We start from the raw sequence: 23,704 nt of genomic DNA on the forward strand, positions 1-23,704 counted from the left end.
GAAAGCTTCAGTATTTTCCCAAGTTACTCAGTGTCCTCTACTACAAGGGGAAATGGAATTTATAGTCCAGCAAACACAGACTGAATTCAACGTGTGTATGAAAAAATGACCCAGCTTCCTGGCGCACCTGGGAACTTCCACTCCATGACCATCAAGCTTCCCAACCTACTATATATTCTTCCAAATTATTCAGCTTTCATATACACAATTACACTGAAGCGGGATGGAAAATTCTAGATGACTGCCATACATTAAGCACAAGTAATGAATGACTTCTCATTTCACTTGCTGTCTCCACTCCTGATTCAAGCATAACTTCTCAAGAGATCCTATAAATTAATCAAATCAAATTTTGCCTGAAACTGTAGGTGGGAGCCAGCACCTCCGGCTCCTTCTCCCTATTCAGGAAGTGCTTTAAAAGCCAGACTAGAAGCCACAGAAACCACCCCCAAATAATTTTGAAATAACATTGTAAAAAGCACAAAACATTTACAAACCAGAACTGATTATGTAATATTATCAAAGATTGTCCACCTTCAGGAGTTTATCACATTTTTGCTACACACACACAAATGTAAAGACTTTCCAGTCATTTTGCTGACCTAGTTCTTCATGCTTATGCAGTGTAGGAATATATGTCTTGGCACATAATATCTTAAAATTTTTTTAGTGGAAACAAGAGACCACAATTTCCAGCCCCAACTATTAAACTCAGCAAAATGGCATACTGTAAAAATAAATTTATTTTTTAAAAAAAGACTTGTGGATTTAGGTCAGCCCCACCATACTAACCACCATCATAAGTGCAAGACAACTATTTAAAGCAAGCAGAATCCTCATATTCATCAACAGACTGTAAATTTTAATTTGATACTCTAAGTGTATCATTATCTTACTGGTGCCCCACGATCTCCTGGTTTCCCTGGTTTTCCACTTGGGCCAGCAACTCCTGGAACTCCTGGGGCACCCTGCAGCATAAGAGATGAAAAGTGAATTGTGGAAAACCACAACAACCTAAGTGCTAAGAAATGTGTTATTGTGTTGAGTCCAAAGCACTACTGAAAATGGTTCCTGTCGGGGGTTCTTCTGTTAAGTACATATTAGGCTTGAAAACTTTCTTACAGAACAAATAGTTTGTTTCTTCATGGAAATGTGTCCTTTTATATAACAGCACAGTTTAACAGGCATTTCTGAACCTAAAAATGCAGAGTGTGTCTATATGTTTTTGGTTTCAATCTTAATGACAGACTGCTAAAGAAGTACAAAACAGTTTGGCCTTCTAAGTTCATCTAGCAGGTTCGTGATCCCTGTAAAAGTCCAGATCAAGAAGACCATAAAGTCATTCTAGTGATACTAGATAAATATGAAAAAACAAAAGACCAATATTAGATTATGTGATAAAAGCTCATCTGAACACTCACAAAGGCGCACAAGAAAAATAATCATGGGGGAGCAGAAGCTGCCCAAGTAATACCCTGCCCAGAGACTCCTGTCCCTATATGTGTTGTAAATGTGGGCTCTGTGTCTGTATGCCTAATGGAAATACATCTTCTAACTTGCTTCTCGTTGGAATTGGTAACATTCAGCTCCAGCAACTTGCCTATCTCAGGCTGTCTGATCCAGGATGTTTTTCTCTAACAGCCAGTCTCCTTTCTAGCATGATCCCACAAAGCACAATGAAGCAGCTTTTTAAGAAAAAACTAATCCTCAAATACTCTTGTCAAAAAAAAACCCTGTATTAAAAGCATTCATTTCCACCAGTTTACAAGTAATAAGCTGATTGCTTTCAGAAGATCTAGCTATGCATTTAAAGATCATGACTAAAGAACCAGGTAAACTAGTTCTTTCCTTATTTACACCGGCAGAAATTTGTTTCGAAACCACTGTTACAAACATTTGTGAATACGTGCTTTACGTAGCTGTCTGCTCACCTTTTACTGAGAGTTTCTCAGACCCATTTAGGATATTAAACAAAGGATCACTGTCATATTTGACAGAAATTGAAAATGTCAATGTAGCTCTCTGTTGGCTCAGGTCTCTTAATTCAGAGTATTTCAAAGACAAAATTATATTTACCGCTGGTCCTGGTGGGCCTCTTGGACCTGTGGGACCATCTTTTCCTGTGAAACCCTATTCAAAAAAAAAAGCATAATTAGAGACTAATTTAAGATTGTAGCCTGATGAAAATGACCTTTAATATTGTATAATTGCAATACTCCTGATTACTATTGCCATATATTTTAAAACCAATCCACAATGTAAGTTATAAAATAGTTATCACAACTAATGCTGGAGAAGGCTATGGAAAAATGAGCTACAGACAATTTAGAAGATGTTCAGCTGCTGTTGATTAACTGAAAATTAAATCAATCTTTCTCAACATTTTTAAGAAAACAAATCATTGTTCTATCCCAGAAGAGCAAGATCTTCCTTTTCACTGTTCTCTCACTCATGGATTAGTTGGAAAATCAGAGCTTTCTGCTTAAATGAAGAACCATCTCCCTCTCAGATATTTCCCCTGCAAGAAGAGATGCTGAGAAGTCCCATTTCAGTGATCTAACATAGCATTCATAAATTAATGCTGATGGTCCTTGACCCACCAATCCAACATAATGCTCTTTGGCAACTGGCTATGACATGGTTGTCTATTTTCACTTCTGGCTATCAACTTCCACTAAAGGATAACTATATATGCATATATCAGCTATTAATTTTGATTGTAAAGGCTTGTAAGAGCCTTTGGCTAATTTTGAGCTAATTTTCACTATAAAGATGGTAAATTGCTTCAGTCATCTCAAAGATGATATTCCACTGTGACAACAAAAGAGATTTACTTAGTTGACTCCAATTAGAAGGAAAGAACTGCAACAACTCCACAACAAGCATGCCCTTCACTATGAAGATGTTTCAGAATCTTCCATCCAAAGAAAACTTCTTATCTCCAAATAGTCAAAGGTTTAGGAGCAAACCTGACCTTCACAGTAAGACTAGCACAGACAGATTCTTTACCAATATGACATCTCCCAGACATTGAGACAAGCAGAGATTCAAGGCAACAGCAACAGCGTGGGGAAGACAGCAGAGCTGAGTTCCTCAGCAGAGCCCCACTCAGCTGCTCTGTGGGTGCGGGCATCTGAGAACCCAGTCAGGAAAGGGAGCAGTGCAATTTTTACAGAACCTACTGGATACCTGTCTTGGGAGGTTTTCACCCCTGAGGTGTTTCCAACCCATCTACTTTTGTCTCTCCAGATGGGATACTGATAAAAGAACTCCTTTTGAAAAAGCATTTGAAAATAGAAAGATATATAAAGAAGCAGGGGGAGGGAGGGGAGGAACACAGAAAACACATTACTTGGTCTTTTAACATAAACTGACGAAACCTTACCCTTTCTCCTGGAGGTCCCACTGGGCCAGGTGGACCAGGTAAACCTGGGGTTCCCTAGAGGGAAAAGGAATGAGAAATTGTATCCATGACAGAATAAACAACACTGCTATGCTAAGCATCACATATATCTCCAGTATAGATGTTCTTCCACTTTTTCTGTCTAATCTCATTGTACACTGACATGTAGCATTGCTTTCTACAGGGCATTACTACTCCCTAAAAGTGTATTACTCAGGGTTATAAGGACTAATAAAACAGGTAAGGAATATAAGGCCCTTGGCTCATGACTAACATTATCTGATATATAAAATTAAATCCACAACAACATTGAAACATCCCCCATCTAGTCTATATACCTCCAGTAAAATTAAGGACAATACAGTAACCAAGGACTATTCATTATGTCACCACATGTGCAGTAAAATGACCTTAGATTATCTAAATTTTGCTGATTACCGAAAAATACCCTAAATTTTTCTCCTCAAAACCTAATCCTAGTTTACAATATAGAAACCTGAAAGTAACTGAAATTTAGTATTGCTTTCTTCTTTCAGAACACAGACAGTTAATGTCCCCAGACCACTTGAATTCCAAAAGAAGGAAGTAATTAGGCAACATTGCTGAAGAGGGGTTCCGCAAAGGTTCTGCAACCTTTATTTCAGGAAGATGCTTAACTGCAAGTGGTCAGCAGTTGAGAGACCTTCCTGGGACACTACCAGTGTACTCTTTACAACTGTTCAGATGGACATTTCGCTTGACTCGGTACAGCTGTTCTTTCACTCTTCCTGTTTTGAATGGTTTACTGTTTCCAAAACTATTACTTAGGAAGGTATGAGAAGAGTCCATGACTCCTAGTGATGTCAAAAACAGCTGTCCAGCAGCAAACCTGTATCAGGAATAGTGTAAAATGACATTACCTTGTCTAAGCATCAACTTACCGATCGCCCTGGTAGTCCAGGTTGGCCAGCATCACCTTTTATTCCTTGACGACCCTATAATTTTCATAAATGATTGCAAGATATTCTGAATCACAGAATCAATTTGTGTAAATTGATAGAAAATATTTCCCACAAGACACCTAAATTAAGGAATCCATAACCCAACTACATATTATGGAATAAATCAAGATACATAGACCTATTAAGTGAAGCAATACTGATCTTCTAACAAACATTTGCAAATGCAGGATGACTGGGTGATATTATATTAAAAACAAGGCATTTGAAGGGGGCTTCAATTGATAAGAAAGTGACATGGACTTTTGAGTCCATGACTGATATCACAGCTGATATCAGATGATATCACAGCAGGAAAACTGAGGGGTTACATGTTTTCTTCCAATCTCCTTTATCTTTCTCAGCAGGGGAATGGAGCTGTCTAAACTCATTAAAGGTGAAATCTCGGTCTTTTTAAAGTATCACTAGTTTTCTCTAACCCATGGTCTAAAAGATATTACACACTTCCAGGACACAAGGTGTAGGAGCATATAAAGAAGCAGTGTATTGCCTTTCACAGGTAGCTTGCCTTTCATATACACTACAGCACTGTAGTATAAATGCACAGTCTAAACCCACGTAAGCTAAACTTGACAATACAATAGTTATTTTTTACAGTGGCTTCATGATAATCCAGCATTAAGAACTGTTAGTAACCAAACAATTTGTAAACATAGCCTGCCAACATGAATCGCAATTGGTATGAAAACTAGGACTCAAAAGTGGTGCTCTAACTTTTTGTGAGTAATGAGAAATTCCATGAATGTTGGCATTTTCATTCTTCAGACTTTATCAACTGAATGTGACAAATAAATATATTATTCGTATTCCATGTCTAAAACGAATGTGTTTGCCCTTTCTTGCTCTTTGGCACCTCTAGAACATCTTGATGAAGTTTTTCCTCCTGGTATACAAAAAAAAGCCTGAAAAGTATCTACACAGGTTAAGAAAATCTTTCTACTTTGTCCTTACAAAGCAGACTGTGTTGCTAATGTCTATCTTCAAGCACATTTTATTTTCCATTTCCCAAATTACATTACATTACAGACAGAGTAGGTAACCTATTATCAAATGTAAAATAAGACGGAATGCAATCACATACCAATTCTATTTTGTTTTCCATAAACTTTATATTTTGATAAAAGACTTCATACAAAAAGCTCCTGAATGTATTAAAATTCAAGCTAATCCTAAACAGGAAACATCAGAATTATATTCCTACTTTTGGGGTGATTGCTTATTAAAATGTGGCAAAAGCAGTCTTAATAAACACAATGTAAGCAAAGGGTTATGTATGCTATTACTATAAAAAAACAGAATATGGTGAAATTTCATCAGTGCTTTGAAGGCACGGGCATGAAATCGGAAGCAGTATCTTGCTAAAATATGCATGCTATTACCAAGAAAACCTCCTAGGAATGAAGGGTTGTTCTGTATGACTAGATATAGGCACCCATTTCCTCTCTGAACCTTCAGCGACTGATTTAGGCCAAACAATATATGTTAGACATGTAGGTCTTTGAGTAAGTCTTCAAATTAATATTTCATGCTTAATTTTCCTGCACCACAGTTTGATAGTTTTGAGTCCTAAAGCTGGAATGCCTAGCAACTCTACAGAAAAGCCATTAAGATTGAAAACAGAGTAGCACCATATACATTACAGTGCTTAGGACCTGTCTCTTCACTGGTATCCCATAAGCACATCTAACATTCAGGACACAAAATGCCGTTGTATTAAGAGACTTGTTTCAGAAATAGACTTGTTTCATAATACTACTGCCCTGCAGGGACCAATGAACATTCAGGCAAAACTGTCACCCTCTTTGCAGGACCATCATCCACAGGGACAGCTCTGGCTCCCCACACGTTCCCACCTGCACCCAAAATGGCCACTCACCGGTTCACCTGGGATTGACAGCCCATTGGGTCCCTGCGGACCTGGCGGGCCTTGAGGGCCAGGAGGACCTGTCTCACCACGAGGACCAGGAGGGCCCTTAAAGCAAAAAATTAAAACAAAATTGTAAATGTCAATGCCTTCTGAGATCTGTAACTGCAAAATCCTTTGGGTTAGACACTTAAGTCAGAAGTTTTGAGACACCTTTAATACTTCAGAACAACTTTAGAAACATTCAAGTGGCATACCCTTTCATAAGATATTCTCTGACTCATGTTGGCCAACACATGCCCTCTGGCAGCATGAATTAGAAGCATAGCCATCTCCTCTGTACACAGGAGAGAACAATAATGCTGCAGAGTGTGTATCAACACCCTGAGGCATGTAATCCCAGTATCCTTATGTGCAGTCAATGCCTTTGAAGATACACAGACTGTGTATATATAGTCTCAAACAGGTTGGCTGCACATAAATAACATAAAGGCATACTTTCAAGTAAATTTTTCATTTCCATTCTTAGCTCAGCATAAAACTAAGCATATAAATTTTCATACAGGTAAACATGTAGCAACATTATTATAGATGCATTAGAGGAAAGATACTTACAGATGAGCCAGTCAAACCCCTTTCACCTCTGGGACCTTTAGCACCTGGACCACCCTAAATTGAGTATTCAGAAAGAAAAATTATTTTATACACAGAAAGAAAAGGTACATAAAACTGGTGTGCATTATGAATTCTCTTTAACAAACTTATATGAAATTCCGAAGTTTTGAAGTGTACAGATCACTGCTAAAAAGAGTGCTAGAATAAAAGATGCATGAGGAACTCAGGTAAACCACATCAGCTTCAGACTTGCCAATTCAGCTGATAAAAATTATTGTGATTTTTGTCTCTGCAGAAAGAAACTTCTTCAATTTATATTCATCAAAATCTCTGGATATCTCTCTAGTAGACTACCAGACAACTTAACTGGGCTTCAGATTCTTCATGCAGCAGTTTGACAGCTTCAAAGTAGAAGGACTACTGGGCTGAGCATAACTCCCTTATATTCAAAGCAATTGATAGGAGCATATTCATTCTATAGGCTATTTCTCCATACAAAAAATAAAGACAGTAACTAATTTATTTCCCTTACAGAGTAAAGAATCTTTCCGTGGAGTGAAATCCTGATTCTTTATTTAGGAAAAATATTTGCACAGTCCATTAAAAGCATCTTGTACACGATGTGCAAGACAGCTGAGACTGGGCCAGAGTCTTTCAACCTATCAAACAATGAGGAGCTATTCACAGTGATGATCACATTGGAAATACAGCAAAAGATTATATAAATGAATAGAAGTGGTAGGAGCTGCCTAACTGTGTTTGAAATCAAGAAGAAATGGGGACAGATTAATGTGATGTTATGGACATGTTGATAGAAACTATGTCTGTGACTGATCTTTTTTCACAAAACCACAGATCAACACAAAACTATTTCCATAAATCTAAAAATCAGAAACCTCTCTGTTGCAAATAGTTAGAGCTGGTAACTTACAGCTGGTCCAGGAGGTCCTGGAGGTCCCACACTGTCTTGAGTACAGGTACAAGCATTTGGAAGAGCTGGGCACTTTGCTTCATCTCTCTGAAAATCCAATCACAACAATTACTGTCATTTTAAAGAAAAGTACTCAGTGGCACCATGCTTTTCTAAAACAATAGGAGGAAGATTCTCTATTATCCTGTTTTCAAGTAAAAATAAAACATCTCACCAGTGTTTTCCAAATGTTTCTACAGCACCTTTTATACTTTTTAGCAAATTTTCTTTGCGAGCTATGCAAGGCACTAACAACACAGGCACAAGTAAAATCAAATTCATATGCAATTTCTGTTGCTCTAATATTTATATGCATTGGACAATCAACTTGAACTGACAAAGAATATACTAGTTATTTTTTGAATGCAATTCAAGAAGAAATTAAATAGAAAAAATATATATAGCCATTCCATTCATAACACCTAGAATCTGAAATATCACAGAAATTATATTATAATGGACATTTTTTGCACCACTCCTACGGGGCTCAATTCTAGCATTACAACCTTTCACCCTCAAACACAAAACCTTGAAATGCAGTATTGTTCAGTGGCTGCTCTGACAACTGTGATTTAGAAGTATTGTCAGTATAAGGTATAAGACCAGCCTAATATTGATATTGCTAAATTTCCTATTAATAACGTTTTTCTGAATAGCCTCTCTTTCGCTTATACTTACCATTGAGGGAAGATCACAGCATCTGTCTCTGCTAGTCCATACTGGACTGCATACAATGTCAAAATTCTGGATTTCTAACTGTAAAAGAATGGAATACTCTTGAAAGATGAGAGATGTTAATTATGAAATCTATTGACACTATCATTAAAAATTACTCTATTTCTAATGAGGTTAACATCATTCATACTTTCACTTCTTTTGACACTGACAGAAAAAGGATTTAAAAATAATAAAAAATTTAAAACCAAACCTACATAAGGCTACAAGAACTTCAAACACTGATGCTTGCTCTTGTTCTGGGACAAAAGATAACCAAATAATGTGACTCAAGAAATATTTTGCAATGCTTAATGAATAATACCAATGAATTTCTACATCAGCTGAGTGCCTGTAGAGTTCAGCATGAAATCTGGTTGAAAAACTTCTGGACCAGCTCTGAAGACTGCAGTCCTTGGGTCATATATTAATTCAGATTCATGAACAGAACTTTTCACTCACATTAGCAGCAAAAGGTTTTTCAGAAAGGCTGAAATGGGGATCTTAGGTAGACTGTAAGATCCTCAGCTGGTAGGGTTTGCACACATGGGTCAGACTGCAGACTTAAATCTTCTAAGCCCAGGTAATAGTATCAATTACATATTATTACATATTAATATGTAATATGTAAGGCCCCATGTATTATTACATATTAAGTATATATCAGGATAACTGATGAAACCTTCATAGCAGCAGCCACTTTTTCATTACAGGCTTATAGATCATAAAGTCATTGGGGATTTCTCTGATCACCCAGTAAAACACTCACCACAGGACATGTCAGAATTAAAACTTGTTCATTAGAGAATGTCTTTTAGGAATAAAAATTCTTCTATAAAAAATGTTCAGTGATAGAGAACCCACAGTAAATGCACTTACTGATTAACTGCTCTCTCTATTGAGAGACAAACATTCCTGCTCTTGTTTGAATTTACCTGACTGCTTTATACTTGACTGCTTGTTTGAATTTACCAGACTGCTTTTATACCTGAAATACTTTCAGCTATTTGATTTTTGTTCTTGTAATTCTGCTGGAATGAGAAGCTATCAAGACCAAACTTCTCAGTTAAGTATATTAGGTCTTACAGTACAGACACTTAGAAGCTTTGGGTGCAACACTAGTTTCTTAGTGATCCTTAATCTATAATCTCTTTCCTCAGAAAATTTCAAGGGCTCACATTAATGAATGGATTCATATTTATTGCTTACTGTTGCTGATCTTCGGTCGCCTTTTAGAAGTTTCCCAAGTATTTCATAGCCATCAGTTGTGATGTTCCCAGCCTCCTTAATTGGTTTTTCCAGTATTTCACTGCAGTCAATGTAAATCTTAACATTTGATGAAGTTACAACAATATGGACCTGAAAAAAGTTAAGCATAATAGTTGAAAAAGGCACATAGGCATAAGAGTATTTCACTGATTAGGTAGTACTGTTTGAAAGTTTCTTCCTAGTAAACCTGCTTTAATTTCAAGTGGTGGAAAAATTCAAACTCAAGGAAAGTCTATGATATAAATAACTTCTTTAGAATGTGTTGAAGGTCAATAAGATGAATACACAAGCACAGCAAAGAAATAGTGTTTAATGTAATAGTTGAACTATAATTAGCTATTTAAAAAGCTGCCTGAAAATTGCTTTAAGATGGCATAGAAATAAAAAATAAAAGAATTTTTGAGAAGAATTGAATATAAGCATTTCTTGTCCTCCTCTGATGTCTGGGACCACACAAGAGGTTTATGAGTCTGTGACTGCCCACGGGCTAATAGACTCTGCCTGTAGCTCAGAGAGTAGATTGTTTCAGATCCAGAGATCCAGGGTTCAATTTCCACAGATGACTCAACCAGAGGCATTAGCTGCATTGAGATACAGGAAGTGACCAGAGAAGCCTGCCCAGAACAAGACAAAATAATGGAAGATGCAAGAGAGAAATTTCCATGAGAGAAATATGGCTACAAAAACATATGCTAAAATAAGGAGAAACAGGGAAGAAGAGGAAGAGATTAATTATAGGAAACAGGGGAAATTTAGGAGGGAGAAAGGAATGACTGCAATAAAGAGAGTACGTTTACCAGGAAAAGAGAATTAAATGCTTATGGGAAACACAGCAAACCTTACAGAGAGGAACAAACAAAATCTAAGCAAATATTATCTTTCCAAAAACGTATAGTATGTATGGTAAACATTAACATATGTGAATTTTCTACATTTCTGTGAAAACAGAAAGCATTCAGGAGTCTCAAGGAAACAAAAAGGGTCTGGCATTTTAGCACATGCAGTTGATGGAAGGTCATCTTAAGGCAACAAAGTTTTATGGGGCTTTATATACCTTAAATACTGCATATATTTTACATACATCATTATAACATCTATGTAATTGTTAAAATATCAATACATTAAGATCAGCAGTAAAGAATCCCTGACATAGGCATTTATGTTTTAAAGCTTCTGTTATCCCAGTACATAATCCTTCAGAAGCATATTGTTATTTAATTACTGCTTTAAAAATTGGCATAAAAGTGAGAGATTTCCTTAAATGTCCTGAGTCAACAAGTGCCTGAACATTCCCCTGAGAATTTGTTCTTCTTTTTCCCTATTAAATATTTTTCCATGCAGAGTTGTGTCCAAGGCATCAGCATAGCTTACCTAAAACTCTTTTAAAATTATGTGCTTATGCTTTATATACAAGTGAGTTTTTTTTATTAGTATTCCTAACAATGTTCCTTGAGCAAATAATTAAAAAATAATGGAAAGATAACTGAGTGTGTCCAAAGTATAATCGGGTATTATGTGCCAAACTTTCCATAAAGTAAAATAAGTGCTACGCCAAAACTTTAAATTCATTATAATTTATACATCATATACTCAGTCATTTGATTGTATGACTAAATTTTACAGGTTAATTAATGCATCATCCAGCTTAAACTCATCACAGATGTAATTTACTAGTTCTGACAGGTACCTAACAGGCAAGGCCTTCTACTTGAGTGTTAAGTATTTGTCACAATTTCAATAAAGTAAAAGACATTGCATAGCAAAAGGACATTACTGCATTTTTATCTGCACACAAAACTTAGAAGAGGTGAATCTACATCAGAATGCCGAATGAGACCAGCAACTTGAAAATGTTCAAACAGGAATAACTGCTGAGCATTGCCCATCCATCCAAATAAGAAGAGATACCAGCAATCAAAAATAAGCAGAGCTCTCCCAAGTCATTGACTCAGTCAGCTAACCACTGATTTAATGTCAGATTTGAATTCCAGCCTAAATCTCATGGCATAAATTTAATACAATGAGGCATCTGGTCTTTACAGCAAATAAAACTTCTCTATATTCAAGCCTGCTACATTTTGTCTTCAACAATTTCTAACACACCAACATACAGAATCAGTTCTGACCATTTCATTCATGAGATTTTAGGAAAGTAAACATACTTTAATCTTTCTCTCTGGACACCTTGTAAGATAAAGTTTGATGGTGTTCTGATCTACTGCTAAGGGAATCATATCAATAAGCTAAGCAAACAAATTTACATATCAGCAGAAAGACATACACTCATTATCAAATTCTGTGTGACTAACTACTGCAAAATGGTAAGTTAAAAGGAAGTCTAGCATGGTAAGAATAAGAAAGAAGAAGCTGTCTGTCTGTCCAAAACATCAGTTATAAACTTAATGACTGTCTCAGGCAGTCAGATTTTTTCCTATGGGACTTGCCAGATTCAACAGCTTTCACCATAGCTGTGCTACAGAGAGTGGTCAAGTATGCCAAAGTAAATTTCCCTACAGTTAGGTTTAGTTAACTGCATTTCACCGAATAAGCCACTAAGTCATCAAAAGGAAACCACAAAAATGTTTGATATTTTGGAAAACAAACTTCTTGCATTGTAAAGATTTGCTATTTCTTTGAAACTGGATGGTAGGAGAAATTGCAGAAGTACCTTCAGGAATGTGTTAGTCTTACTTTCCTTCCTTCATCCAGCTGAAACTACTGTGATCCGTTATTAGGAGCTAATCAACATGGCTGATACATAAATCTTTCCCAGCATGTGAGCTGGGGAAGCCCATGATGCCATCATTTACAACCTGACTCAGATAGCAATGTTAGTAATCATCCTGGAGAGAATTCAGATAAATAAGCTTAGCTACATGATGAAAACATCCCAAATACCACTCCATTAGCAAATTTGCAGATGACACCAAATTGGGGTAGGGGAGTGTTGATCTGCTGGAAGGCAGGAGGGCTCTGCAGAGGGACCTGGACAAGCTGGAGAGATGGTCTGATTCCAACAGGATGAGGTTCAACAAGGCCAAGTGCCAGGTCCTCCACTTTGGCCACAATGGCCCCATGCAGCCCTAGACTGGGCACAGAGTGGCTGGAGAGCAGCCAGGCAGAAAGGGACCTAGGAGTTTGGATTGACAGGAAGCTGAACATGAGCCAGCAGTGTGCCCAGGTGGCCAAGAAGGCCAATGGCATCCTGGCCTGGATCAGGAACAGTGTGGCCAGCAGGTCCAGGGAACTGATTCTTCCTCTGTACTCAGCGCTGGTGAGGCCACACCTGGAGTACTGTGTCCAGTGCTGAGCCCCTCAGGTCAGGAAGGATATTGAGGTGCTGGAGCAGGTCCAGAGAAGAGCAACAAGGCTGGTAAAGGGACTTGAGCACAAGTCCTATGAGGAGAGGCTGAGGGAGCTGGGGCTGTTCAGCCTGGAGAAGAGGAGGCTCAGGGGAGACCTCATCACCCTCTACAACTCCCTGAAAGGAGGTTGTAGCCAGGTGGAGGTTGGTCTCTTCCCCCAGGCAACTATCAGTAAGACAAGAGGGCATGGTCTTAAGCTCTGCCAGGGCAGGTTTAGGTTGGATATTAGGAAAAAATTTTTTACAGAGAGAGTGATCAGACATTGGAATGGGCTGCCCAGGGAAGTGGTGGATTCACCATCCCTGGAGGTTTTTAAGATGAGACTGGATGTGGCACTGAGTGCCATGGTCTAGTAACCACAGCGGTGTTGGATCAAGGGTTGGACTTGATGATCTCAGAGGTCTTTTCCAACCCAGCTGATTCTATGATTCTATGATTCTTTAAATCAAAGCTCCTCCAGCTACTTTAAATACTATCAAAATCTGAACTTTTGATTCCTTTCTGGGGAAAAAAGAAGGGGAATGGCTCACTAAATAAGTGAGACATTTTTCTTAAGAAACAGTCCCATAAGCAAGAATTCATAGTTCCAGAGCTTTAAGATAATTTGCAAATGGATGTTATTCTCGTACATCGTTTGGCATCTTAAGCTAACTTTTTGTTCATATGTATTAGTGTATTTACTTACTAAAACAATAAAAAATTCTGGATTTTTACTTTCCCTGTAATTGTTTTTCATTAGCAAGTGTAACAAACAATTTTACATTACTGCTAGTATTTCTAGCATCTAACAGGGGCTGCAGATTATTCTCTATTTGCTCTGATAAATGAGCAGAGCTTCACTGTAAGTGCTGCCAGACAATTCTGCTCAACTCTAGCACATTTAGAGAAACTACAAGGAAAAATTTTATTCTAAACATCAATAAAATTAGCAGCAGACACTTAAAACAGGCTGCTGGCAGTATAGCACATAGAGAGCTCCACACCACCGACCTGAAGAAGGGAAGTATCAAGTCTCACACCGATGTGTAAAATGAGGCATGCTACATATTGCTCTGTGTCTCAACAGTACTTCTTGTTGATGACTCAAAAAACAATATATATCCTAGCCTATACTGAAAGCTTTTCTCACATCAATAGATTTATACATTTTCTTAAAATTCAGTTGTCCTACAAAAAAAAAATACAAGATGCCAAATGTCAAGGACAAACTAAAGGCTACTTAATGTAGTTGTGATCCGAAGCTAATTGTAACTATCAGTTACAAAACCAGTGACTTAAACAATTCTTCATATATGCAAAAATAATTAGGCATTAAATAAATTCTAAAGAATAGTTGGATATAACATAGAATCAGTCTGGGAAATTATCCTGTCAAATTCTGAGGAAATCACTAGCTTTTATAGTACTGTGTGATTTCCTTAATCCTCTGTGTTTTAAACAGATGAAGTCACAAAACATCATAATGCTGGCACCAGCTATCTTTCCCTGCTATCAGCCAAAGAGAGCTCAGTTGAAAATGTGGCCTCCAGTATCTGGAAGTTGACAGAGGCAACCCCTTATCAGTATCCTCAAAGGAATGCTGCAAGTCACTAGTCATAAAGAAAACAAATGCTATACTCCATCCATAATTAGTCATTCGATGAAAACTAAACTAAACAGAAGGGAGATAAATGAAAACATGAGAATGTGCATTTCAGCTGACCAAAAGTGTTGCAATTGCAACTCACTTTCTTGCCCTAAACATATATACTTAACAAGCAAGAAAATATTTTTAAATTATTTTTAGATATATGTGTAGCCTGAAACCCAAACACTTGGGTTAGTAGAGGTAAGGAAGCAGGATCAAATTTTCATAATTCCATGCACAAGTTTAGAAAAGCAAGCACAAAACTATCACAATTGAAGGCAGATGCAGTAACATGCAAGGATTTCACTAGCTATTTTGACAATTCAAAAAACGTAAGTTTCATTCTAAATCATAAACAGATCTCTTATGGGCTCTCTTTCATCATCGTTGCTTCCTCAGTTAACATGACAACAGAATAGTTTAGGCCCAATGAATTTAAGCCAAAAACATATGAATACACATTCATACATACAAAATACATGTATTATATTTTATAAACATAAGAATCTTCTTCAATATGTTATTCACCTCCCAACACTGGTTCCTACTCACTTTCTTTGGCTACATCTTCCTCTTCTCTGAATGATTTCAAATCACAACACACACCCCCAATCTGTTGTCACCAGAACTTCCTTTCCTTTTTTTTTCCAAGTTTATCTTTTATTCTCCCTCTTTCATGTGCCAGGAACCAGGCTACGATTTCTTGTTCAGATGTATCCCTTCACTTACAAATTGAACAAATTCTTGACAAATTCTTGACAAATATCTTACATTGGTTCAAAGGAAAGCTATAACTTCAGAGGTCTTGTTTTACATGATCTGTAAGTCCCTATGTCAACTTTAAGTACTATCCAAGGAACAGACATAACTGTCAGTAACTTCTGCTTAGTTGTCTTTTATTTCAAAGAACAGCACTTCAGAAAGAAACATTTGTAATTTCAATCCTTTACCTTATGGAAGCTTCCATAAAAGATTTTCTTTATTTCATCATTATCAAAAGTTACAGTTTGAACCTCTCCCCGTGTATCCTTGTTAAAGAATGACAGCACTTTGTTGCCAGCTGCAATAAATGAAAATAACACATTTCATTTCACATGTACTACTGAAACCACCCTCCTGAGATACACTTATAGATAAAATCTAGTTTATTCCTCAGTTGGGTAAACACAGATCATAGGTGGTCTTAATGACCTATAAGTACATAGATATACTTTCCTTTGATTTTAGAGTTCATACCAAAGTTGAAATGTAGCTTAGATTAATTATTCTTTGTTGAATAATAGATGCACAAATTTTAAAAAAAATCTCTTAAACCAAAAAATATATAATCATTTTATCATATAGAAATGCTTTGGGGTTAAAAATATTTGGGAAGAATGCATACAAAGTAACATAACATATAACTTCTCTATGCAATAAATATAATCATCCTTACGATCAAGTACAACTCCAACTTGAGGTTTGTAATCTCTGTCTGTAATCTGCCAAATTGAAAAAGGCTCATTGGGGGATTCAGGCAGGAGACGGAATAACAGAATGATAGTGTATGCCTGCGGCAATCCCTCTGGGTGAATCTCTCTGTTAAAAAAATATGAAGATATTTTTTCACATGGAAACACGTAAGGAAAAGAAGATCTTCATAATTTGCTCTTTTTTCAAAGAAAAGACACAAGAGTAACAGGGAAACCATAGCGTTCAATGGAACAGAATATTTTATCTACACTTTCAAATAGACAATACTGTTGTGATAGAAAAACATCATGTGATTTGCTAAGATGAACTCACAGCCTGTCTTCTGTTGGTCCCGGCACCAATATAGAGGAAGCCAAAATATGACCAAGAACTCTTGATTCTTGTGGCAAGATTCTGTATAAACTGCACATGTTTTAGATTCCTTGATGATAAGTACAGAAAAAAAGACCACGCTTTTTATATCTGGTCTGTTTCAGTCAGGCAACAGCACTTAACTACTGCTGCCTTTCAGGCATAGGTACAGTAAAGGAGATATTCAATATCTTCCCTGCAATTAGTGATGCATTTGGGCTCCAGCTCATTCTTTAGTGGCTCAGGTTTAAATTTGTGATATTTGAACTGTTAGACATTAAAAAAGCAAAGAGACAAAAGTAAATAAAACCGTGCTTGAAATGATCTCCAGTATTTTCTAAAGGGGAAGGGAGGGAATGCAGTAAAGAAACTGTAAGAAAGGAGGTGGTTACTGCTTCTCCTTAACTATTATAATAGAGCTCAGGGTGGGAGTTGGCTACATGAACATAAACTTAAAAATCTTAAAATGAAGAGAGAACCTCCTTTGTATATTAGGCAAAGCTTATGTACCCATACAATTATGGACACTGCAATAAAAATGTATCACTAAGTCAACAACACTACATAGCACAGTGCAAGAATGCAAGTATTAATGTAGATATAGCAACACAAGTTATAACCCAGATAACAAGTTCTTTCAGATATGGAAACAACTATGCCACTAGGATCAGTATGCTTTTATTGCTTTGCTGACTCAGTCTAAAGTGAGTTTTATTTTCTGGATTCTCATGAAAAATAAGTGCCCAGAATACTCTGGCAATTCCTCCACCTCTTATAGCAGACATTAGACTATGTATCACAACATTCTAAAAAAAATGAAATAAAGAGGAAGTCTGTCTTTTTATTGTCTTTTCATCAGCTGATCCTGCTAAATGCAAGCTCTATCTTAACACATAATTGGGATTATCTGTACTTCCCTAGATTGTAAAAATCCAGGCTGTCAGAGAACTATCACCCCTATAGCTATTAACGCATGCCAATGAACTCAAAAGTCCTCAAGTCCTCCCCTTTTAAAGCTGTGATCTGAGAAGCCTGGCAAAAAGAAATTATTTCTTCATAAACCTCAGCTTCTGCGCTTGTGATCTGATCTTTACCCAATCTGACAGAATTTCAGAAGGTTTCAAAGGCTTCTGTGAAAAGTAAATTTCCTTAAATTTAATAGGAACAATGGGCTATCTTTAGGCATCTCATCTACTCAGAATAAACTTTTTTGAAAGTTACTTAAATAAATGGGAGAGAAACAAATGTAAAAAAAAAAAAAGGAAGAGAAGAGAGAGGTACTGTTCCCCTCTTAGTAAAACCAACTCCTAAGTCTTTTTGTTCTTTGTGAAAAAAATGTTGGTCAGACTGACCATATATTACCCACCCATAACCACAGGCTCTTGAAAACTCCACGCCATTTGCCAAATAAGGCAAGTCAAGTAGGGGAGACACTACCCTAAATCAGTGGCATCAGCATGCTGCCTACTGCAGTAAGAACAACGCTTCTGAAAAAAGTGATGCTTATCCCACCATATTGAAACCATTTCTCTCTGGCAATGGAGAACTTCTTGTACTAAGAAGGCTGTTGTTCAACTATCTAAGTATAAACTGTGGATTATATGCAACTCAAATGGTTAAGAAGCATAATCTCAAAGAACAATGAACAACTGGATTAATAATGAACTCTGACTGCAATGGAAGGAACAGATTAGCATTTAATGAGAACAATGACAGATATTCTTTGTCTTGGTGTTCAGTAAAAACACCAAATTAACACATCTTCCATAAAACATTAATGCTATCATCTAAAAACTCTGTTAATCCTTTCCCATCTGCTCACCCTAAATATGAGTCTTTCAGGTTTACTTACCGTATTGGCTGGCTGACAAAGGCATTTTTGTGGAGTCTATATGCTACATAGCTTGGGAAAGAGCCTGATTCCAGTGATACGCCTTGTACAGAAGCAAAATGCTTCTCCGTTAGATTATATGATTCCAGCATCTTGAAACCTTTAAATCCAGAGAGAAAATAAAAAACAGAAACATTGTAGAGCTGTACAAGACGCAAATGAACTTATGCCAAAATATTAGACAGTTGCTTACCAGGTGAAGTGTATCCCTCCAAGTAAATAAGGGGACAAGCTGAAAGACATGAAACAATATATAATTCAAAACTACAAAACCTAACATGAGATGAATATACATATACTTCAGAAAGTTTTGTTACCAAGAAGTCTATGCTATTGTTAATTATGAGTCAAATTTTGTTACGTTTGTCATACTGTGTCCTGTGCTGTGGTAGATGTGCTGTCAAATTCTTTACTCATCATTTTTAGTAGGTTATTTCTACTGTGAAAAATTGTATGGAACAAGAAATGAAACCACAAATATTTTAAGAGTATAATTCATACGAAAAAAGGAGGACAATGACACAGTCTTTCCATGAATATTTAAGGCATGAGTCGAGCTGCATAATAGCTGTCAGATTCACAAGGAAAAACTGCATATTTATGTAGCTCCTCAGGAGCCAGCAGATGAGGCAGTTAGAGAGCACACAGTTGCACATGACAGGCCTGAGAATTTCTTATTTTTGCCATAGAAGGATTTCACTTGAGTAAACAACTCAACTGTAGATAGTTTTAAAACAGCATCACACAGTGTAGCTTTACTTCTTTAGCAACCCTATCCCAGTGGCAAGTAAGAGATCTGTTGTGCCCTGCAGTTCACATCAGGCATCATTCTACTTCTTCTTAAAGAGCAGAAGTTGTCACTGACTGTTAATCTCTTTTTGTTTACCAGTACTTTTGAAATACAGGACAAGATTACATAAAATACAATACCTACTTCAAAATTTTAAAAAAGTAATTTGCTCCCTTAAACTATGTCCAATTATTATGAAATATAACTTTTTTATATGAACATTTCTTTTGATGTACCTTAAATGGGATGGCAACTTGTGCTGGGTTTGCATGACAAGGTTTTGCTAGCGGGGGAACTACAGGGGTGATTTCTGTGAGAAGCTGCCAGAAGCTTACCCTGTGTCCAACAGAGACAGTTCTATCTGGCTCCAAGATGGACCTGCCACTGGCCAAGGCTGAGCCCATCAGCAGTGGTGGTAGCAACTGGGGGATAACAGATTTAACAAGGGGCAAGGGGGAGGGGGGTTGGGGATGTATGTGTAGCAATGGCACAACAACCTGCAAGTGGAGAGAGGAGTGAGAATACGTGAGAGAAGCAACTCTGCCAGGCACTGGAGCAGAGATTCCCCTGCATTCCTGGTCTTCCCTGTGGTGAAGGCTATGGTGATGCAGACTGTCCTCCTGCAGCCCATGGAAGTCTACAGGGGAGCAGATATCTACTTGCAGCCACTGGAGGAGCCCATGCTGGAGCAGGTTCCTGGAAGGACCCGTGGCCCCATGGAGAGAGGAGCCCACCTTGGAGCAGGTTTGCTGGCAGGACTTGTGACACCATGAGGGACACACTGGTGATGGGAAGGAGCCATGTTGACAAGGTCTTGGAGGACTATCTCTCATGGGAGGGACCCCACACAGGAACAGAGGAAGAATGCAAAGAGTTCTCCCCACGAGGAGGAAGGAGCAACAGGATCATGCGATCAACTGACCACAGCTTCCATTCTCTGTCCCCCTGGGCTGCTGGGGGTGAGGAGATAGAGAAAATTGGGAGTAAAGTTAACCCCAGAAATAAGGGAGCAGTGGAGGGAATGTGTTTTAATACTTGATTTTATTTCTCATTATCCTACTCTGATTTCATTGACAATAAATTAATAACTTCTCCAAGTCGAGTTTGTTTTGCCCAATGACAGTAACCAGTGAGTGATCACTCTCTGCCCTTATCTTGACCTAGAGCCTTTTGTTATATTTTCTCTCCCCTGTCCAGTTGAGGAGGGGAGTGACAGAGCAGCTTTGGTGGGCAACAGGTGTCCGCCCAAGGTCAACCTGCAACTCAATTGTAGCAGCATATAAGCAAAATTCATTTGGGAACAGGAAAACCAATGTCTTCTACTCACTTGAGGTAGCTGTCTCACACACAAAGGTGACAAGGTTATCTTGAATCTTTTCAAAGGCATCGAAGTCATCAACAATAAATACATGACGCTCACTGGGCTTGCTGGCAATCTTGGCCAGCTCATTGTAATCTACATCAGCCACACCAACCACAAAGACACTGAAGCCTGTAAAAATAATACTTGTTACTTGAAATGTAGTAAATATACATTACCATTTTCCAGGCCAAGATTTCACAAACCATCTCTATCATTGATTTCTCAGGATCTACCTATTAGCATATATTCTCGTTATCCTTTCACCCCTGTCAAGCTCAGAAAGGCTTAGACTGGTTTTTGCATCTTTCTTTCAGAACTTTCTCCTCCTTTTTTGAGGGGGCATTATCCAATCTCATACAGCCTTGGCTACATAGTCCCCTCACTCTTTAATGCAATATGTAAGGTTCTCTCAACTCTATATTATCTTAAATCTGCTCTATGGCCAAAATCCCTGTACAGACTATTAGTTATCCTGTTGTCTATCTGTTGCCATCTACTGCATTTCATGTTTCTTAGTTTCACTTTCTTAGGGTAGTATTCCCCTCACCAATTTTTACTTTCCAAGTTAACAAGTCTAGGCTACTTATCTAGTCTTTCTCTATTATCACTAGACAGACATGGGCAGATTCAGAATGCAATTCATCTCACCTCCCTACGATGCTGAATTCAAGGAAGGAAAAGTCACTGTCTGCAGATGTCTATCTGTTGTTCTCTTCACTAACCATAAAAGGACCTTACCTGATGACTTTAGACTAGACATTTAGCTTTTAGATATCTTAAGTCAAAGGAAGAGAATCCAGACCCTAGAATTCAATCATATCACCAGGTGTAAATTTCATTCATGAGAAACTGCACAGACAGTGGGCTGGTTGAAGGCTGAAAGAAGAACTCACATTTATTCCAAATGATAAAGATATTTTTATTTATATCTTTATTTTTTCAAAAATAAGATAATTATTCCTCTGTAGCCAATTGTGGTGAAGCTTTGGCTGAAACTCTCTGTCCAGCTTTAAGCACGATATTTAAGATGTGCAGAAATCAAAGCAAGTAGAGAGGAGAGAAAAAAGTGATAAGAGGTTTGAAAAACTTGATCAAAAGGAGGTTGAAGGAAATGGGTTTGTTTAGGCTAGAAAAGGGAATTCAGAAAGAGGAAATGACAACAGGTTTCAAATATGATGGCCTGTTACAATGATCAACTGTTTCCTGGTTAACTAGGTAAATGAAGACAATAATTTCACTAGCCTGAAGAAAGACAGGTGAAAGGCAAGGCAAAGCTCTCCTACTACTAAGGTAGTTAAGCATTGAAGCAGATTGTCCAGGGAGACTGTAGAAATCATCTAAACAGAGCTAATCCCTTCAGATCACAAAGACAGAGAAAATGATCACTTGTGGTTTACATGCATGTAATTCCAATAAGGAAGTACATCTCTACATGGTTCATGCACTGCAATGCAAAAGGCTGGGTGCAGGGACAGGAACAGGTGATTTCACTCACATAAGCCACATTCAGCAAATCTAAAGAGGAAGCATAATGCTTTTCAGCTCAAAAGGCAGTAAGCGAGTCCATTCAGACCCAGCTCCATCAAAAGCAGTTACTTTAACTGGAGATCTACTGGTTTATACCAGATAAAACGTAAATCTTAAAAAAAAACCAGGCCCATTAAATCGTAAACTCTAGAATGCAGTACACTTCCCAATGATCCCTGGGGTTCACACACAAAGAAGAGAAAAAGTAACTAAAAGCCACATCTTTGAAATGATATGCATGAGGAATTACTTTGGGAAGCCACATCCTCCCCCAGAAAGAAAGCTTTAGAAAGAAAAAGTAAGTCTGGTCGACAGCATGCGAATTCTATTAATAGTTTTGAGTTTTTCACAAATATTCAGCATACATTTCTGAGTCCATAAAAGATGAGTAAATGATGACCAGATAATTGAAGCAATATGGAAATGAAATAGCCAGGTACTGTGAATTGCTTACCAGAGTGCTGAATGACCGTCGCTGCTTTCCTCACCTCATCCTGAGACCGACCATCTGTGACAACAACCAGTACCTTGGGAACACCTCGCCTCATGCCACTCTCCCAAGTCAAAACCTTTTCTTTGATAAATGTTAGGGCTTTGCCTGCAAAGTGTACAATAAACAAGGAATCATCCATATTATCCACAAGAGAAGAAATCACTTACTTTTTAAGGGCAATAGCTAAACCACAACAGAAAAACCTAATTCTTCAGCCATGTAATATTAGGATAATGAGGCAGTTTCTGAAAACATTTTATCTTAAGGAAATACAATTACAGCCCAAAATTACCTGTCCTTGTGTTTCCTCCTCTGTACTGAATATTTTGAAGAGCACCCAGGGCCTGGGCTTTGTCATCAAATGTATTCAGTTTAAATTCAGATTTTGCCTCATCACTGTATTGCACAAATGAAACCTGAAATGGAATATATCACAGTGTTCAGTCTTGTATCTCCACATTCAGACCAACTTTCTCCATTTAAATATTTATTGTGATATATTAATAAGCATTAAATAATTGAAAAATCTTTTTCAAATATGTATGTCTATACACACACATATTCATGTACACAGCACAGCAATATGCATACAATCCTTTTTGCTCTTTTTCTTTCTTTCTCTTTCTCTCTTTCTTTCTCTTTCTTTCCTTCTCTCTTTCTTTCTCTTTCTCTTTCTTTCTTTCTCTCTTTTTTCTTTCTCTTTCTTTCTCTTCCTTTCTTTTTTCTTTCTTTCTTTCTCTTTTTTCTCTTCTCTTTCTTTCTCTCTTTTTTCTTTCTCTCTTTTTTCCTTCTCTTTCTTTCTTTCTCTCTCTTTCTCTTTCTTTTTTCTTTCTTTCTTTCTCTCTTTTCTCCTCTTTTTCTTTCTTTCTTTTTTCTTTCTTTCCTTCTCTCTTTTCTCCTCTTTCTCTTTCTTTCTTTCTCTCTTTTTTCTTTCTCTCTTTTTTCCTTCTCTTTCTTTCTTTCTCTCTCTTTCTCTTTCTTTTTTCTTTCT

General features: G+C 37.4%; 1 protein-coding gene across 3 annotated transcripts in view; it reads right to left on the reverse strand.

Annotated features, from left to right (window-relative positions):
* The window catches only part of COL12A1 (collagen type XII alpha 1 chain), a 93,907-nt gene that overhangs the window by 12,463 nt on the left and 57,740 nt on the right, over positions 1 to 23,704 (reverse strand). For all 3 annotated transcript variants that reach the window (XM_017825852.1, XM_017825836.1, XM_017825846.1), the window contains exons 44-59: positions 23,006 to 23,129; positions 22,675 to 22,818; positions 20,658 to 20,822; positions 18,734 to 18,772; positions 18,502 to 18,640; positions 16,261 to 16,403; positions 15,776 to 15,885; positions 9,774 to 9,923; positions 8,529 to 8,606; positions 7,812 to 7,898; positions 6,881 to 6,934; positions 6,278 to 6,373; positions 4,324 to 4,377; positions 3,386 to 3,439; positions 2,077 to 2,130; positions 897 to 968 (exon numbers count right to left, since the gene is read on the reverse strand). In XM_017825852.1, coding sequence (XP_017681341.1) covers positions 897 to 968; positions 2,077 to 2,130; positions 3,386 to 3,439; positions 4,324 to 4,377; positions 6,278 to 6,373; positions 6,881 to 6,934; positions 7,812 to 7,898; positions 8,529 to 8,606; positions 9,774 to 9,923; positions 15,776 to 15,885; positions 16,261 to 16,403; positions 18,502 to 18,640; positions 18,734 to 18,772; positions 20,658 to 20,822; positions 22,675 to 22,818; positions 23,006 to 23,129 — 1,563 coding nt within the window. The remainder of the gene's footprint in view (positions 1 to 896; positions 969 to 2,076; positions 2,131 to 3,385; positions 3,440 to 4,323; positions 4,378 to 6,277; positions 6,374 to 6,880; positions 6,935 to 7,811; positions 7,899 to 8,528; positions 8,607 to 9,773; positions 9,924 to 15,775; positions 15,886 to 16,260; positions 16,404 to 18,501; positions 18,641 to 18,733; positions 18,773 to 20,657; positions 20,823 to 22,674; positions 22,819 to 23,005; positions 23,130 to 23,704) is intronic.

This window comes from Lepidothrix coronata, unplaced genomic scaffold, assembly GCF_001604755.1.
Source record: "Lepidothrix coronata isolate B3197 unplaced genomic scaffold, Lepidothrix_coronata-1.0 Scaffold4, whole genome shotgun sequence".
Classification (NCBI taxonomy): Eukaryota; Metazoa; Chordata; class Aves; order Passeriformes; family Pipridae; genus Lepidothrix; species Lepidothrix coronata.